The 18,917-nt window shown below is 34.0% G+C and overlaps 3 protein-coding genes across 3 annotated transcripts; 2 read left to right on the forward strand and 1 right to left on the reverse strand.

Annotated features, from left to right (window-relative positions):
- The first annotated feature begins 188 nt into the window (after window positions 1-188).
- Window positions 189-4,753, forward strand: LOC116341229 (HEAT repeat-containing protein 6). Its single transcript, XM_031768173.1, has 10 exons — window positions 189-380; window positions 452-1,489; window positions 1,548-2,122; window positions 2,221-2,368; window positions 2,443-2,838; window positions 2,916-3,042; window positions 3,131-3,254; window positions 3,345-3,672; window positions 3,760-3,975; window positions 4,047-4,753. The coding sequence occupies exons 1-10, from the start codon at window positions 201-203 to the stop codon at window positions 4,314-4,316; spliced, it is 3,402 nt and encodes a 1,133-aa protein (XP_031624033.1). The 5' UTR covers window positions 189-200; the 3' UTR covers window positions 4,317-4,753.
- Window positions 4,754-4,880: 127 nt separating this feature from the next.
- On the reverse strand, window positions 4,881-7,301 carry LOC116341237 (pre-mRNA-processing factor 19). The gene is made up of 5 exons (XM_031768185.1): window positions 7,106-7,301; window positions 6,253-6,878; window positions 5,920-6,173; window positions 5,324-5,809; window positions 4,881-5,238 (listed from the first exon to the last, which is right to left on the reverse strand). The coding sequence occupies exons 1-5, from the start codon at window positions 7,122-7,124 to the stop codon at window positions 5,088-5,090; spliced, it is 1,536 nt and encodes a 511-aa protein (XP_031624045.1). The 5' UTR covers window positions 7,125-7,301; the 3' UTR covers window positions 4,881-5,087.
- A 155-nt stretch (window positions 7,302-7,456) lies between these two features.
- Window positions 7,457-9,006, forward strand: LOC116341246 (cell growth-regulating nucleolar protein). The gene is made up of 3 exons (XM_031768196.1): window positions 7,457-7,666; window positions 7,762-7,841; window positions 7,904-9,006. Exons 1-3 carry the CDS (start codon window positions 7,588-7,590, stop codon window positions 8,909-8,911), a joined length of 1,167 nt encoding a protein of 388 aa, XP_031624056.1. The 5' UTR covers window positions 7,457-7,587; the 3' UTR covers window positions 8,912-9,006.
- The last annotated feature ends 9,911 nt before the right edge of the window (window positions 9,007-18,917 follow it).

Here is an 18,917-nt window from a genome sequence, read left to right on the forward strand (position 1 = left end):
TTGAAAAGTAGAAACAGAGATTTGAAAAGAGAATATCATATTTTCATAAGCAACGGTCTTTTCACTCTCACGCGTTCAAATGACGTCATTCATTGACTGCATGAACGAAATGTCAAAATATATCGCATGTTATGTCAAAAATGAATGAATGAATCAACAATCGTTTTTTTTTGTGTTTGGCTGTGTGAATTCCAACAAATATGAATCCTTTGCAGCCGCAAATTTCTAGTGATATTTTATTACGATCAATTGATAATTTAATAAACATTTGTGAAAATGCATCGTCCGATCTGAGTCGACATCGTGATAAATTAAATTCCATTTTGAATGATTTAAATTCGGTGGAATTTAAATATGTGCAAGCATTAGACATATTTAAGGTAAGTCACAACATCTGTTCGATCAAATCAAAGAAAATTTTCATTTTTTGTTCTTTCATTCATAATTTCAGCGTACAGAAGATATTGTACGAGTGTTAATAAGCCTGCCATTGGTTGAAGATACAATTATTATAAAATGTGGTCGATTAATTGTGCAATTATTGGATAAAAATCCAACGAATATTTCAATAAATGTATTTCGAAATGCACTTTGTTATGCGATTGATTTTATAAAACATCATAAATTCGTTGGTATTTGTGATGCATTGCGATTGATGCAGTCACTTATTAAAAATCACTTTAAAAATGACAGCATATCAATTGGCGACGAATCAAATGAACTAGTCGAGTCAACGAAGTTATTGATCAATTTAATTGTGGATCCCGAAGAAGCAATTACGAAATCAACATCATGCCACTATGATGGCTACTCAGTGATTGAAATTCAGTCATCGGCCGTATTTTGTCTTGAAACAATTTTATCATTTTATGATAAATTGCCGGAAATGTCAGAGCATCTTGAATCAACCATTACAAAAGCCCTATTACATTTAATTTATTCGGTTCGTTTGGCCGACATTTCCGAACGAATCTACTGCAATTTAATGCGGGCCACATTAAGTTCGTGTCGATTCATTGGATTTTCAAATCGTGAATGGTGCACCGAATATATTGGCGATATTTTGGGTGCTTGTGTATCGAATATGCAATTTGGTTTACCAGATTTTACCTATCAACCGCCACAACGAATACAATCATCACAACAAACCATACAAGACACTCATAATGTTGCAGCGAATGCGAAAAAAGGCGGAAAATTGATTAAGAGTCGCAAACCACGACAAACACCACAGTATAAAAATCGCAAGTCGGTCAAATCAAATGAAGCAAATGGCAAGACTGGCGAAATGACCAATGATGAATTAAACGATTCATACGCACATTCCAATCTGTTCGATAATCCAAGTGAAAAATTTGAAATTGGCAATTTCACCACCAGCGATTCGGATGCATCTGATCCAGAGACAACACGAACCGGCAACAGTAATCGAGAAAAAGAGGCAAAACTTCGATTGGCCGCCATTTCATTGATTGCTATCGTCGCAAAAGTAAGTGTAATTTTATTTTGTGGAACAAAGGGTAGCTTAATGCGCATTTCTTTTTCAGAATGTTGAAAGAAAGATATTTTTTGGCTATTGGCATTGTTTATTCCCAACCGAAGCATTAACACCTTGTACGCTGGCATTGCTGAATTGCGTACTTCGCGATTCGAATCAACGTTGTCGTATTACCGCTCTGCAAGCAACGTCAATCATTTTGTATGGCACCAAACCGTTTCTCGTTCAAGCCGAAACAACCGACACACCACCAACCAATTTCATGCCATTTTCAATCTCGTTGGGAAATCGAATTCGTGTTCTTTACATTACTTTAACACAAGCCCTTTGCAACGAAAGTTCGTTACCCGTTTTAATACAAATCCTAAGATGTTTGGCAACGCTAGTGCAGGCCACTTCATTTCAAAAATTACAAAAACCATCCGGCCTCATTCGAAAATTCATTGCGCTCATACGGCGTTTGGTTCATCACAAAGATCCAACGATTAAAGTGGCATCGCTTATTGTCATGGAATTTTTAATTGCACGACCCGAAATTACCAACGAAATATCGGACTGTGTTGGTGTGTCACGTTTAGACGCGAAAAGCGATTGTCGCGTACATGATTTTGGTGAAGATGAAGTGTAAGTTAGATCTTTTCCGATTTATTTACCGAATTATTTTGACTTCAACAAGGCAAATCGATGATGGGCTCATTTTCTTTGAAACATTGACTTTACAGAATTGATGCCGATGAAAATCTAGTCGAATCGGAATATGAAGACGATGATGAAATTGATGAAGTTCATAAAATTGAGCCGGCCACCAAAATTTCATGGTTACTTCAAATTGCGCTGGAAAATTTAGGTGTTACCGTCAGTTCCTATATTGTAAGTCGGATTCGATTTTTTTCATTTCATGGATTTCATTGATTTGAACAAAAAAAATGTATTTTATTCATTAGAAACCGAATCATTCAGCAACATCGGTGCAGGTGCGTCATCAAAGTTTACAAATTATTCTAATGATGGCGCCGCATTATATATGGATCAAGCCACATTTGTTATTAATTGCTGAAGCCCTTGAAACTACATTACAAGATGACATTTCAACGGTTCAAATTCGGGCCGCTAGATGTATAGATGTTGTGGTGCATTCGATAAGTGCGCATCTGTTATCGCAAAATAATAAGAAACATGTTGAATTTGAACATGATGTCGAAATGGCTCTAGAATTTTGGTCGAAAATATTACCAATTTTAACCGAACAACTACAAGATCGAACGCAAAATTCGACAACCAAATCGATTTTCTGTAATGCATATTCTGATATTGGTGTTCATGTGTATGAACGATTGGAGGTATATTCCATTTTATGAGCGCATATTTTTTTTAAACTTTGACAACATATGTTGTAATGGATATGTTATTTTTCCAGAGGCCAAAACAAATGCATATAATCTCATTATTGTCTGGTATATCGTTGAGCGATGAAGAAGCAATTGTGCGTGCATCGGCTGTACGGGCGCTTGCCATTTTCGTATTGTTTCCATCATTAAAAGAAGGTAAATTAAAAAAAAGAATGATGAAAAATAAACAATGATGTCTCATGATTCATATTAATAACCAACACCTTTTGGTAACATATTTCAGACATTTGCTATATCCAAAACACAGCCGAAGCCATTATCAATCTAATGCAAGACGACAGTCTACCGGCACGAATAAAGGCATCATGGGCACTTGCCAATATAACTGATGTGTTAGTCGTGAACATGTAATTATCACAAATGAAAACTTTCCTTACAGCCATAGCTTCTTTATTTTCTTAATGCCATTTTTCTTCTTCTTTTTTTTGACAAAATAGATCGGATCCGAGCACTGATCCAATTTCCGAGCATTTATTGTGGCGTCTATTTGAGAATACCGCACCAGTTTGCAATGACAATGATAAAGTACGAACAAATGCCGCTCGAATACTGGGCAATCTATTGCGTTTAATCAAATCGAAACAGATTGCAATGGAGAAATGGCAAACAGTTTGTATGGATGCCATCAAGAAATTATGCGATCAGGCCAAATTAAACGGAACCAATTCAAATATGAAAGTTAAATGGAATGCATGCTATGCGATCGGCAATTTCATGAGAAATTCTGTTATGTTCGATTTGCAAAGTAATCAATTTTGCTGGCAGGTAAAATTCATTAATGGAACTTGTTATTTTCACAAAAGTCTGACATTGTCATTTTTTTGTTTGTTTTTGTTTGTGTTTGAATTTTAGGAGTTGATATTTCAAACATTATCTGACATCATTATGAAATGTGTGAATTTCAAAGTTCGCATAAATGGTGCGGCTGCACTTGCCATTCCATCCAAACGAGCTCATTACGGCCGATTCTATTTGAGTGTATGCAGTGCCTTATCAGTGGCACTCTATCAGGCAAACCAATTAACCGATTTCAATGAATACAATCATCGTGATAATCTACTTGATCAGGTTTGTTTTTTTCATTTTTCATTTTCCAAACAATTACACATTTTCATATTCAATATTGCTCTTTTCAACAGCTCTGCATTACAATATCAAATTTAATCAAATTGGCCACCATTGACGATCTTGTTGATTTGGAATGTATTTTATTACAACAATTTGATTCAAATAAACAAAATTGGATTCGTGTCATAAATCGAATGGTTCCGGAAAAAGCTGCATCGCTGCTTGAAGCGAATTTATACTTGAAAAAACTGTCAACAAATACCAGTCTCACAAATGAACAACGGAATGCCATCAAAACGATTCTCAATTGCTTTGTATCGATTACCGAATACGACGAGTAAAGAATTCTTTGGAATTTAAATGAATTTATCAAGACCTACTATGTCATCGTCTCTAATATGTTTCATCATACTGCACATACTAATTGTTTTCATTGAAATTGAGCCCTAAAAGGCATGATATAAATAGAGGTTGACTTTTTTGTGGCTTACAAAGTCAAATCACTTTGATAAAGGAAACGCTCGTAAAAGTAGTAACCGCATAAAAGCAAATTTAAACAATGTTCAAGTTGGCAAGAATTATAAACTTTATCCTGTTTTGTTACGATTTCAATTGAAGGGGCACGAATAAAAATCCGCCTTGTACGCAGAGTCTATAAAAGTGTATTTTTATTCTGACCCATTCAATTCACGTGAAAACTTCCAAAGTGATTAATTTAAAAAATTGTAAAATACATTCAACAAATTTAATAAAACGCATTCGGAATTACATTATTTAATTTTTTTTTGTTGTCTTTATTTATTAAATGACCAATAATAAACATTCACATGAATTAAAAGAGGGTTGCAAGATGTTGTTGTCGAACGGGAAATGTTGGAATATTTTTTTTTTCATTTTTTTTTGCATTTGGTGTGTATATTTGTAGTTGATTTATTGAATTTTCAAATATAAAATCGGTCGTTATTTCGCTTAAATGAAACATATATACGTATGCAATAGAACACAATTGTATTCTTGTATTTTGAGAGTTTTAAAATCTAAAATCATATTTATTTTTTCATCGTTTTTATTTTGTGTGTGTGTGTTTGTTGTGTTGTGAACTGACTTAAAAATTACTTTTTGTCTAAACCATAAAATTTAACAGTACGATCCATACTTGTGGATGCCAAATAATCTGCATTCGCACCAAATCGAACGCCAGTTGCCGACGATGTGTGATCATTAAAAACACATAATTCTTGCCATTGTTTGCACAAGTAAATTCTGAAATTAAGCGAAAATTGCATGTTTTAGAAATATGATAAAAACAAAAGGAAAACCAAAATTCAGCTTAGCTGTAACATCATACCTAACGTCTGTGCCAGCGATAGCCAAATAAGTACCACTGTGATCGAAGCATAAATCTTTTACTTCATAACCATCATCCAATTGAATGGTGCGAATGTTTTTCAATTTACGCAAATCCCAAAGTTTAACGCAAGCATCATCGGCGGCTGTGGCCAAATAGTAACCATTTTCGGAGAATGAAATTGCCGAAATTGGTCCAGTATGACCAGGGAAATTGGCAACGTTGCTCTGCTCTTTAACGTCCCAAATTTTGACTTGTGAATCATCGGTGCCGGTGCCAAAAATCAAACCATCCGGATGGAATTGAGCTGCTGTCAAACCAACTTCATTCATATCCATGACCTTTGTAACCAAACGGCCGGTTTTAATATCAGAGAATGCCCAATGTTTATCGGACGAAGTAGATAGCAAATAATCACCGGTTGGATGCAATGATAGACCAGTGACCGGACCAGTATGACAACTTAATAGGAATTTCGTTTGCGATCTACAAAGATTCAATATTTACAATATTTTATCAATTAAACTGTTAAGATCAATGTGATTCAATCAATCATTTGAAGAATCGAAGAAAAAAGGGATTTGAATGAAACTTACGTTGGAACATTCCAAATACGAATCGTCTGATCTGGTGACGCGGTGATGACTGTTTCTGCATCATCTCGAGTTTCAGGATGATAAATGACTTTGGTAACTTTTTTCGTGTGACCTTTAAGCACCGAAACAATTTGTTGTGTGTCTTTATTGAAAACGGTTGCATTTTTGTCATTTCCACCAGTCAAAATCTTGTTGTCATTGAAGCTGCACACATCAAGTGCCAAAATGCCGGGTGCACTGGCTGAATGAAGACCCTGAGGATATTTTAAAAAAAAAATTCAAATAATAACTTGCTATTTCATGTCACTTTAGGCAATTGATTTGTTTCCTTACCGCATGCGATGCCAAAATTTTGAAGTTTCTAATTTGTTCGGGAACAACGAGATCTTTGGGCAATGTACGACCACGGTTTCTACGCTCTTCGGTCAATATGGTGGCTTTTTCTTGTAATTTTTCAATGATTTCGGGTGTCATACCAGTTTGCTCGACTGGTTGTGTTGTGTATGATGTTGTATCAACATCCATTGCCTGTTGTCCGCCAGCAGCGGCCGATGATGAAATGCCGGCTTGTGGTTTCAATGTAGCCAATGCTTCACGTGCAGCTGCCACCTCCTTGTTCAAACGTGCAATGACACGACAAGCGGCATCATGTTGATATAGTGCATGGCTTAATTCTTGACGAGCGGTTTGCAATTGTTGGCGTTGCGAAAATGTGTGTAACATTAAAGCGTCCCATTCGTCTTGCATTGTTTTCAATGCGGCCGGAATACTGGTCGCACTTGGTGGTTTTGGGCGCACAATTGGCGGTACTTTAACTTCAATCAAGTCTTCAGCTTTGAGTTCTTTGCCTGTAATTGGATCGCATCCATTTTCCAGTAAATATTTTTCAATGATGCGTCGCTCGAAAATTGCGCCCGATACTGGTGACAAGACCGGCTGTTCAGGCACTTCATTTGTAACTGAAATATTCCACATAAAACAATACAAAAATTAAATTCATTAAATTTTTTCATTTTTGTATAGGTCATTTTTTTGCAAATGAGGCTCGCATTAAAAAGGCATTTCTATGATTTGTTATTGAATGTAGCCGCAACGATTACAAGCTTTCACCTCAAAACCTAACCTTACTTTTGAAAAAAAAATCGAATAAAATACAAATAAATATAAAGAGAAAAATGTGACTTACTCGCACAGACTAAAGCCATTTTATTTGAATTTATATGATTATTTTGTCACCTATTTAATGGTCAATTTATTTATGATTTTACTCTTATTTTGTTTTATGCAAACGAGATTACTTTTTGCTGGACCTGTATTCGATCTATCAAATTTCGTTTACAATACACTTTGGTTCTACTGATTTAATGACATCGCGACAAATCGTTTATGTTTGTTAGATTTTCAGCTTTGGTATGGTGTCAACACTACTGTCTAGTGGTATCGCATGTGAATTTAATCGTGCGACCCCCGGGATTTAACACATCTGACACATTATGTCTAATGTCTCTGTTGACTATTTTACGGTTTCGTTTGACAGTGGTCGCACGTGTCTTAACTATATTATATTGTAAACTATCTGGTTGACTTACTTGACGATTGAAAATTATTGTAGACGCATACTTTTTTTTCAACTCATTCGTTGCTCGTTCCTTTCTTGATACAAAAAAAATGGTATTTTTTACGTGCAACCATTGTGGCGAATCGCTGAAAAAGGCTGCTGTCGAAAAGCATTACTCATTCAAATCATGTAAGTTTTATTCATTTTATTTTCAATTTGAAATAAGTAAAAAATGCAATTGTATTTAAGATTTCAACTCATATTTACTTTTTAAAAATTTTAAGGTCGGAATGCGCCAATTTTCCTAACATGTGTCGATTGTTTAAAGGACTTCAGAGAGAAAGAATACGTAGCCCATACAAAGGTAGGAACATAATTTCTTGCAAGTTTTTGTATGTATCAACGAAATTCGGAATTTATTTTCAGTGTTTGACTGAGGCTGAACGGTATTCGGCCAAAGGTTTTGTAGCAAAACCGGAGAAGAATAAGGGTGCTCAGAAGCAAGAAATTTGGACGGAATGCATTCAAGAATTGGCCGAACGTCCAAATTTCGATCGAACGACAAAAAATGTATTGGAACGCATTGCCACGCAATCGAATGTGCCACGAAAGAAACCAAAATTTATTAATTTTTTAAAAAGCAGTATGCGATATAGTCCAAATCAAGCGGAGAAGATTTGGACAATAATCGAAGATGGCTTAGAAGAATTCAAAAAGAAATCAGCACCAGCGACATCAACATCACCATCACAACCAGAACCATCTGTAGCAGACATTGACGAATCCACAAATGAAACAAAGGAAAGTGCAAGCGAGAGTGAAAAAGTGACAGGCAGTGTATCGATTGAATCGGTAATTTTGCATGCACTTGCTAAATCGGATATTGAAAAAAGTACAAAAAAAGTGCTAAAAAAATTGCAAAAGTCCACAGACATTCCGTTGAATGTCAAATCGCCGAAGAAGAAAAAATTCATCAATTTTTTGCAAAAACAATTCGAATTGGATGAAAACAATAGCAATGCAGTGTGGGAATGTTTGTCACAATCAATTCAATCGCTGTCATCTGAATCGAATGGCATTTCAAATGGAGTGAATGCCGGTAAAAAACGTAAAAATCCAAATGACACGAATGATGTGACGACAAGCAAAAAACCAAAGACAGACACAGAAGTTAGTTTGGCCGATTCAACCACCGATGCACAAGGTGAATCAACATTCGATTGGCAAAAACATATTTTACGCATTTTCAATAAAAATCAAAGCAACAATAAACTGCCCATTGATGCACTGAAGTCAAAGGTTATTAAGAAATTTTTGAAAGCAACCGGCGATGATGAGCCAAATAATGTGAAATATGATAAAAAATTTAAGAAAAACATGAAAAAAATTAACCAACTCTCCATTATCAATGGATTTGTTCAATTAAATGCATAGAAACTAACGTTTCCAATGAACTATATTTTTCATTTATTAACAATATTTAAATTACATCATTTTTTTTAGAAAATAAAGATAACATTTTTTATAAATACTGACTTTTTTCGCTCTCTTTTTGTGAATGTAGTCGAATGGAACAAAAATGTATTTTAATTAATAATGGAATAGTGACACGAGATCCTGGCCTCTAAAAGACATTATTTTTTAAATTTTGATACATAAATAAATGAAAATAAATAGAATATAAATATGTTGAACAAAAAATCGAAAAAATTATTTTGATAGCTCTCTGAATGGAAATGAAGGATTGGACTCTTATTTTGTATGGTACGGACAAGTTTTACTTTAAGTGTGATGCTCAGTCTCTGAATAGTCCAATAATTTAAATAAATACAATTAATAATTTAGCAACCTGAAATGATTCTTTTTCCCTGATGTGAAGTGAAACGTATTTTGCAACCTATGTAGAGCATTCACAACCAATTATTTGTGCATCCGTTCTTCTTTAAGTTTAAACTTTCATTGTTCCGAGTACACAAATGGAATTTTTCGAAGCATTTCGATTGAAAATATAAAAGAACAAGGTTGCTCGCTCCCAAGCTTCTTTAACTTTTTTATTATTTTTTAATTTATATTTAAGTATAAAAATACTTTTTAGTTCCCATACAACTCATTTGCGGAGTAGTTTTGTCGATGACAAGACTTTGCGGAGTTCGGCGGAGATAGCATGCAAATGCTGTGTGTTCGAGTGCAACAGCATTCTTTGCTGTTCATAACATGCTGTTAGATTTATTTTGTCCAAACGAACATCTTAGTAGCCGTACACACAGCTAAGTTATCAATCATCTGCTTAAGAATGATACACATAGAAGTGCTGTTACCCTCGTTCACACAGAGTGTGTATGTCATCTTCGCCAAACTCCACACAGTCCCGCCATTTTGGATTTACGAAAAATCAAGAAGTCCGGTCGTATTCCGAATCCGGTCATATTCAAACATTCATTTTTGGTGATTCTACATTCTAATGGTTACATCACATCCAAATTTGAATCAAAATAATAGATTTAGACACGATCATTAAGAATCAGCAAAATGTGTAACGAAAAAATTCCATAGGGTGTTAAAAATTGCGTGTTTACTTCACCTTAGAGCATGTTGCACTGAAAAATTCAACATTTTGGACAGTGAAACATTCATCGCTAAATCGAACCATAAACGAAGTGCGAACGGTTTCTTTTGTATTGATAACGTTAGAGCACTACTATTTTAGGCTAGAGACGTCGACAAACCGAACTTTGATAAGAGGGTGTTTGTATGGTTGGATCTTCTTTGGAAGGTGTTTAAAGGCCATTATTCGAAAATTCAGAGCTGAAACGTAAAATGTAGATCGAATGAAATTTACAAAATATTCGGCGTTGTTGATGGTCATATCACGGAGTAATATACGTTGAACATTTTCTTTGTTTTCTTCATTTAGGCAACGAACAACTTCTTTTGCTTGAGTGTACAAATGATCATCTAAGGTCAACATTTCACGAAATACTAGCATAGTCATTGATAATCCAATTGTCCCCATCTGCATGTCCATGACCAATAAATGAATAAATACTTTTGTCGCTAGTCTGTTGAATTTCTTTCAAAATGTACTGCAAAATTGACACGGTAATTTGACTAGCACACGTATAAAGGAAATTATCATTTAACAGTTCGCTGACTGTAAAGTTTCCGAAAAACGGTATTTGTTTAAAAATTTCCTCATTCATTGAATTCCTACGAGTAATCAGGTATACAATCCGCCACTGTGATCGCCCCGCCGTCACAGTCGCCCAGAATTTTATACACTGTGATGGTCTGGTGCTCCTCTCAGGTGTACCGTTCGCGACTGTCTAACGTGCAGCCATCCATCTCCTCGGAACGGTACCACACCTTGAGTGATTTTTTGTGTAAAAAATACCCTGTGTGAAGTTTTACGTCATTGCAATTTATATAGATATTTTGAAACTATTGATTATTTCAAATTGAAAAATTAAAACTGATTGCCTCCACTTCTATATATATGTATCCCGAAGCCGTGGTCTGTCTGTGACCGAAAATACTGACGCCCTCCCTGATTGCATTAAATCGAACCAATCTGTCCCAAACGTTTGTGTTGCATCTAACAGATGGCGCTCGCATATTCACAATAACAAAAATCCATTTAAAAAGTCTAAAAAGTACAGAAAAATAATTTGAAAATGTAACAATAAATAAATTTCAAAACGTTTTTTAATGGAAATTATTTTTCTTTGTAATTTTGTGAGATTTACTTTTCTCAATATTGAAAAATATTAAATTAGAAAAATAAAATGGTTAACATAACCTCACTTTTTTGTCACAATGATATCAAGTTCAAAAAATCTACAAAACACCAGAAAATATTTACAAAATAAATGTAAATATATTTTTAAATATTAATTTAAGTGAACATTAATATCATTTTCAATTTTGTGGGATTTGAATTCAAAATATTCGAAAATAACTAAATCAAAAAGTGTGCAACATAGCCTCACTTTCAATTGGGCAATTGTTCTAATGGCGTTTTTGAAGCAAATAATTTAGTTTTTATTCTTGAAAAACATTGAAAGAAGTAACGAATTTGTGAAATCATTAAGGTGTATAACAAATATAAATTACTCTGTACAGTGTTTTACAGCTTTAAAAAAAATATGCTATTAATTTATTTACTCTTCTGTTTCCGAATCTACTGAAGCGCACCCTCATAACATTAAAGTAAATTAATCTGTCGCAAAGTGTTATGTTTCTATTTGTATTAGACGTCTAATAAATTGCGTAATTGAAAGTGAGGCTATGTTGCACACTTTTGATTTAGTTATTTTCGAATATTTTGAATTCCAATCCCACAAAAATGAAAATGGTATTAATGTTCACTTAAATTAAAATTTAAAAATATATTTAGCAAATATATTATTTACATTTATTTTGTAAATATTTTCTGGTGTTTGTAGATTTTTTTAGCAATCAACTTGTTATCATTGTGACAAAAAGGTGAGGTTATGTCTAGGGTTATGTTAACCATTTTATTTGTCTAATTAAATATTTTTCAATATTGAGATAAGTAAATCTCAAAAAATTACAAAGAAAAATAATTTCCATTAAAAAACGTTTTAAAATTTATTGATTGTTACTTTTTTAAATTATTTTTCTCTACTTATTAGACTTTTTAAATGGATTTTTGTTATTGTGAATATGCGAGCGCCATCTGTTAGATGCAACACAAAACATTTGGAACAGATTAGTTTGATTTAATGCAATCAGGGAGCGCGTCAGCGATTTCGGTCACAAAATTTATATGGGAATTCCTATAATAGACCACGGCTTCGATGTATCCCAAGGACGTGAAACTTTGCACAGACTATTTTTTACACAAAAAAAACATGCAAAAATTTCAATCAAAAATAAGGGTACGTCTCATACAAAATTTTCGATTCTTGGCTCAAAAACGAAGTTTTTATATGAGAGATACCCATAAATGGTGTTGGAATTTCTTCAAACTTTTAGAATGTTATTTTTTAGTGATAAAAGTAACTTGTACAAAGTTTCACATCATTACGATATCATACAGGCATAGCTCCCATACAAAATCGACAATTTTTTGGCATTTTTTAGTGTGTTTTTCGATTGAACAGTTTGTAACTATCGTTTGGACCATTGGTCCAGGTCCAGGACCAATTATCATATTTGGACTCTATGTGGTGGAATTCATGTGGAGGAACGCTGGACATGTCATTAGGTTTTGTCGAAGTAGAGCACAGATGTTATAAAGATGAATGATTTTATCTAGAAATTCACCAGATCTTTTTTTTAACTTATAACTACTGTTCATAACTCGTGGGAATCATATGGATTTAAACAATAAAAGTGAGATATACTTGAGAAATCAAAATGCAGGGGCACTCATACTAGGTGATACTCATAACTGTGATAATTACTGTGATACTTTTAAATTTGTATATAGGATCGACATCCAGAAACTATCTTTGAAGAGGGATTTGAACCCAGAGAAAATGAAGTAGACAGTGCAACTGTGTATAGCCATTTGTTTAAAGATATGTACCCTGGATGCACTGTATCTGGCGAAAAACATAATGAAAACGGAATGAATGAAATAGACCAAATAATGGATGATATAGGAATAGACACATTTGAACATACTATTTATATACAGGATGACGCATTTAATAGGCTCGTTAGAAAAATTTTAAAATTTCAAAAAACCCTTTGGGGTTTCCAGCACATGGTACGCGTCTCGTAAAGCGTCGGCTTGGGAGGATGTTTGGTGATCGCATTATCCTCGTGGATCGGCATGCCTATGCCGAGACTTCGATATTTCCATGCCGAGACTTCGATGCAAGGTAACATTGCATCGCCTCTCTTTGCTTTGTTATAATTCGTTTCTTCTATCTCTTTCTTCTTTTAATGTTTGAATTCTTTTGTTGTTATCACTATATTATGTATAATTTTGTTTTATCACTTTGATTCTTTCTGTTTAGTGTATGTTAGCGTTGCGCTGAAGATGAACGCTCAGTTGTCGTTCGAAATGCATTCGATTTTCTAATAACAATAAACTAGTTTTGTTTTGCAAATATTTGTTTGTCTGTTATTTTCGATTTTTTGTAGTCAATAAGGAACTTGTACTTTGAGTTTTATTATTCGATATTTCCACTTTGGCCAGCGTGATCACCAGACCTAACGCCACTTGATTTTTATCTTTGGGGTTAGCTCAAAGATAAAATTAATTTGGCTATGCCTCCCAATGCCGAAGCAATGAAACAACGAATTCGGGACGAATGTGCTAGGATACCTGCTGAACAAATATTAAAGGCTTGTACGGAAGGAGTTGAGAAGCGTTTGCGACTCACTGTCGAAAAGGGTGGTAGCCACATTGAACAACACCTCAGGAGGCGTGTAAATGACCCATAAGGTCACTTGCCACACAGCTACTATTTCTTAGTTTTTTTTAGACATTTCAATTTAAGTTTATCGTTTTTGGGATGGCGATAAATTTAAATTGAAAAATAAAAAAATTAAGAAATAGTGCCTGTGTGGCAACCCACCCAACGGTGATAGGCTTTGACGTAGCGGGCGGGCTGAGTAAGTTGAATTTAGATTCAACTGAAACCAGCATATCACCATAAAAAAGCAAAAAGTAATCAAAAAAAATTGAAAATTAACTTACCTTGTAGAGAGTAGAGACAGACTCAAATCGACTTTATGGCCAACAAATCGGCCTCGAACCGGCTCGAATCAAAATGAAATGTTCTAAAAACTATTTTATTTTGTAGGGATGGACTCTAACAATATGATAGAAGCAAGAAACCCACAAACAGTTGAAATAATTTTTGAAAAAATTGCGAATAGCCGTACTAAAAGGAGAAAAATCTGCTTGGCGGCCAAAGAATCGACCCCAGGCCGGCCGAAATCAAATTGAAATTATTCAAAAGCTATTACTTTTCCGCACACACCTAGTGTGTAAGGTAAAGTATTGGAATCGGTCGAAAAATTAACACCCATAAAAAATGTGTTTTCTGGTTGTTTTTGGGGCCAGGGAACACGAATCTAGCGTTTTTTCGATGTCCGAATGTATGTGCGTGGTACGCTGTACGCTGTACGCTGTACGCAAAAATTTGTTAACACGATAACTTTCAAACAAGAAAAGTAATTCAAAATCTGACTTCACAGGATGATTGGGGGTGCCGAGGAATAGAAACCATTAGATTTTGACCGACTTTGGTTGACAGAGTGAAGTGTCATGTCTGGTGTGATGCCCATGTCCATCCATGGGAAAAATTCAATTTTTCTTCCAAAAGTGATATTTAATGTATACTTAAACACTCAAAAATATGTATTGGGGGGTTTTTGGGTACGAGAAAACCGAATATGACGTTAGTTTTGCGATACAATCAACTTTCGAAACACTTTTCATACAAAAAATTCAAAAAATTTGGATTTTTGTATGGAAGCCATGCCTGTATGATATCGTAGTGAGCTGAAACTTTGCACAGGTTATTTTTATCACACATAAATACTATTCCGAGAGTTTGAAGACATTTCAACGAATATTAGGAGCACCTCCCGAACAATATTTTGGATTTTTCGCTCTAAAACAAAATTTTGTATGGGAAGTACCCTTAATATGCATTGAAATTTCTTCAAACTTTCAGAATGTTAACTTTTTGTGAAAAAAATAACCTCTGCAAATTTTCACATGATTACGATATCATATAGGCATGGCTCCGATACAAAAATTCCTATCTTTAGTAGTTTTTGTAAGAAAAGTGCTTCGAAAATTATTTTTATCTAAAACTAATGTCAGATTTAGTTTTCTTTCATGTCGTGGATCACAGTGCGGAAAAGTTCATCTTACGGATGTAAGACATTTTATTTTTTTTTGTAGAGAAAGATTTGAGCAACACGAAGCAAACAAAAAATATGGAAGAAGTTGAAATAATTTTCGAAAAAATCGCAGAATATTGGGCCATGTGTGAAAAAATCGATCCAACGACCAACCGATGGGCCTCATGTCGTCGAATTTTTTTTTTTTTTGGGATGTTTAAACTGGCCTATCTTATGGGAAATTTTGCGTAGAACACGATAAAAGTAAGAAAAATAGGGGTATTTTTGTCGTTATATTTTTCTGAATAATAAGTTTGACACTTCATTCCAATGAAATGACAATTATTAAATAAAAATTCAAATGTTAAGTAAAGTGTGTACTCAACAACATGAACGTTAAATTCATAAATTGTTTTCCAATACATTATTTGGACATATTATAGAAAATTTAATAGGTTATATCAGTGTTAACAAAGTTTCATCACAGCGGACGGCAGCTCGCACGAGCGATCCGGTTCTATCAACTACAAAATTAAAAACACGTGCTTCATGGGAAATGGAAGCAAAGTCATTGAGACACTTACAAAATACACCGTTTTTGAAATCGAAGATCCAAAATAATCTGAATACATCAAATAAGATGTCATCGGCCAAAAAAGCAAGCCGCCATCGATTTGATCGGTTCAGCAAAATTCAACAAAAAAATTGAAAAGGTCAAAGCAACGAGTCAATGAGTCACAGTCACTGTTTTCAAATTTGGAAAAGAAAATCAGCGAAATTCCGTATTCCGATTCAGTTTAGTCGCTGAACATAGCTTGACTAATTTTTTTGATTTTTATTATGGAAATAAATTATATCAGAAAAATATGGAAGCTAATATCGTAAAGCTTGACTAATTTTCTTGAACTTTTTTATGGAGTAGTTCGTCTCCACGAAACCACCAGATAAACCAGACACTATTAGAAGAAGGTGAATAACAACATTTGTCGCGAATCGGTCAATGTATTGTACCAAAAAAACATCAAAAATTGAGTCTGTCGGATGATACCCACTAAACCCAACTGGGGTGAATTTTGCCAAATAATAACACATTATGTTTTCCAAACTGTACAAATTGCTTTATTAATAATTCAACTGAATCACATTCAAAATGACTTTTTTGTTTTCGTAAAAAATCGTAAATCTTCGTCTTCATCAGCAAATAATGATAGCGAATTGATAAGTGTATTGTTTATATCGCAGCGTAGCATCGATTGTACATTAAACCTAAAATTTGTATAAATTTTAAAACTTGTTATTTTCAAATTCAATTTTAAATGCCATGATATCAATGTTAGGTAAGAATATGCCGTTGTTGCGTATCTCAGATGCCAATAGTTTATATTTGTGCGATTCGGTTTTGCAATTTTCCCAATTTTCGGTGATTATCGGAATCGTCTTAAATCCAAGCAATTTCATTTGATCTATTTTCAGTTGGAAAAGTCCATAAAATTGATTATTTTTTTGGTCAATGTCTTTTCTTTGCAAACATGGTAGAATTGCGACTGCTTCGACATCTGAATCATTTTCAAATAAACTCTTTGCTTCTAAAATACGTCCATGTGAATGTACATTGAGAACATTTGTCGATATCTTCAATCGTTTATTATAGCCAAAAACCACATATGGATATCGAATGTGAGGAATTGGTCGGATTGATATGCAGTTCACTCCACTTGTCTGTAGCACATGACTTATGTCATCGGTTAACTTTGTACTAGAACCACCAAATTTTGTCATCATTTGAGCGCATTCAGTTACAGATAATTTATTGCCACTATACGTATTGGCTAAATTAATCTTCGCATAAGAGTCAATTAGCAAGAGTTGACGTTCAATTTTTTTGTCAGCCGTACTTGTTATTGTTTTTGTGTCGAGTGCCCAGTTAATTAGCTTTTCATCGACAATGCCAAATATTGCCAAATATAAAATACACTGTAAATTCGATTCCAAATATGAAATATCCGCCGAAGAACGCGCAAAGAGTGATTTGAGTAAGTGATTTTGTGCTGCATCACAAAACTTAATTTCAAATGAATCTTCACTTCGGCAATTTCGTGTTGAAATTACAAGCAAAGCACGTTCAATCTCTTTGATTCGCAGCGATTGAATTTTTTTGGAAAATCTCTCGGTAATCACTCTGATAAGAGATGTGTTGAAAACGCACTGTTTAACGCCTAATTGAATGATATGCGTCAGAGTAATATACTCGGCCTCCTTAGCAAATGGCACTAGTTTATCTTGCAAATTGTGCAATTCCGCGACATGATCGATGGTTGAAAACTTTCGAATTGCCTTTAAAATTCCAGCCACTGCCAATTCTTCTTGTTTTCGCAGATCAAATGTGTTCATTAAATAATTAAAAACCCCCTTCACTAAATTGGTGTCTATGCGATCAACATTGCCTTTAAATAATGCTAAACAATTAATCGACACTTCATCAAATGTTAATTCATCCATATTTTTATGCAGTCTTTCAGTCACGGCCGGCACTTCTGCAGGAATTAAATTTCGCTTTGATCCGGTCACATACGATATTACTTGTAATGCATGCGCCTTTTTGAGATCAAGAAAACGACGGAAAAAATCACTAATCATTTCTTCCATAAATGGAAAATCCCATCCAAAACTTATGACATTCCATAAATCCAATGCAAATAACTGCTCATCGATAGACCACGTTTTATATTGTTCAAAACATTGATTATTTAGTGGACCTAGTAATTGGTGTGCAAACCGTGTATCATATTTATGTTCAATGTTTATAACTCGTGCAGCTTGCATTAGATCAACGATCGTTTTATTTTCCGCTAGAACTGTGAATTGTTTGGGTGAAAGCCGATATTCCGTGTTTTGTGGATTGTACAAAATACATCCATCGGTTTTACGTAATATTTTTCTAATGTAATTATTTTGACTGTATTTTATTACTTCTTTTCGGGATTCAAAACGATATGAACGGATGATAGTGTGTGAATATCGACTGAGGCCGATTTTCAATTTGTTGAAATACGATTGGAACAATGACATCTTTTATCTATTATTTTGTTTATTTAAATACATAATTTAGTCTTTAATTCTTATGCTTATCTCCCAATGATTTCACTTAAATAGTCAGAATAATAAACATGGTATAGGTTTGAATTTCACAACGAAGAATTTATTTACAACATGCTTAATATTGAGTTTGACAGATATCGAATGAGAAATGTCAAAAATATGGAATGAGAAATGTCACCCACTTGATACTTCACGAGATTTCGACGTTAAGTAACCAAACGGTTATCATGTTTTAAAAAAAAGGGTAATGAAAAATCTAACACTTTTTTAAAATTTAGGAAACATTTTTAAAAATGGAAAAATCTCTTTTTTTCAAACTAATTACCGCACAATATCAACCGAAAAAAAAATGTCGTTAGTTGTATTGGGACACAAAGAATTTGAGTGAAAATGCACACAAATAAAAGAATGTATGTCTAGATGTATGTGTAATTGGAACATTACTTTGAATTTTGAATTCATGCAGAAAGACGTTTATATTTTGTCCATAATCGTTTTAAGATCTCGTTCA

The sequence above is a fragment of the Contarinia nasturtii genome, unplaced genomic scaffold (assembly GCF_009176525.2).
Source record: "Contarinia nasturtii isolate CC-2019 unplaced genomic scaffold, AAFC_CNas_1.1 Cnas_scaffold_129, whole genome shotgun sequence".
Taxonomy (NCBI): Eukaryota; Metazoa; Arthropoda; class Insecta; order Diptera; family Cecidomyiidae; genus Contarinia; species Contarinia nasturtii.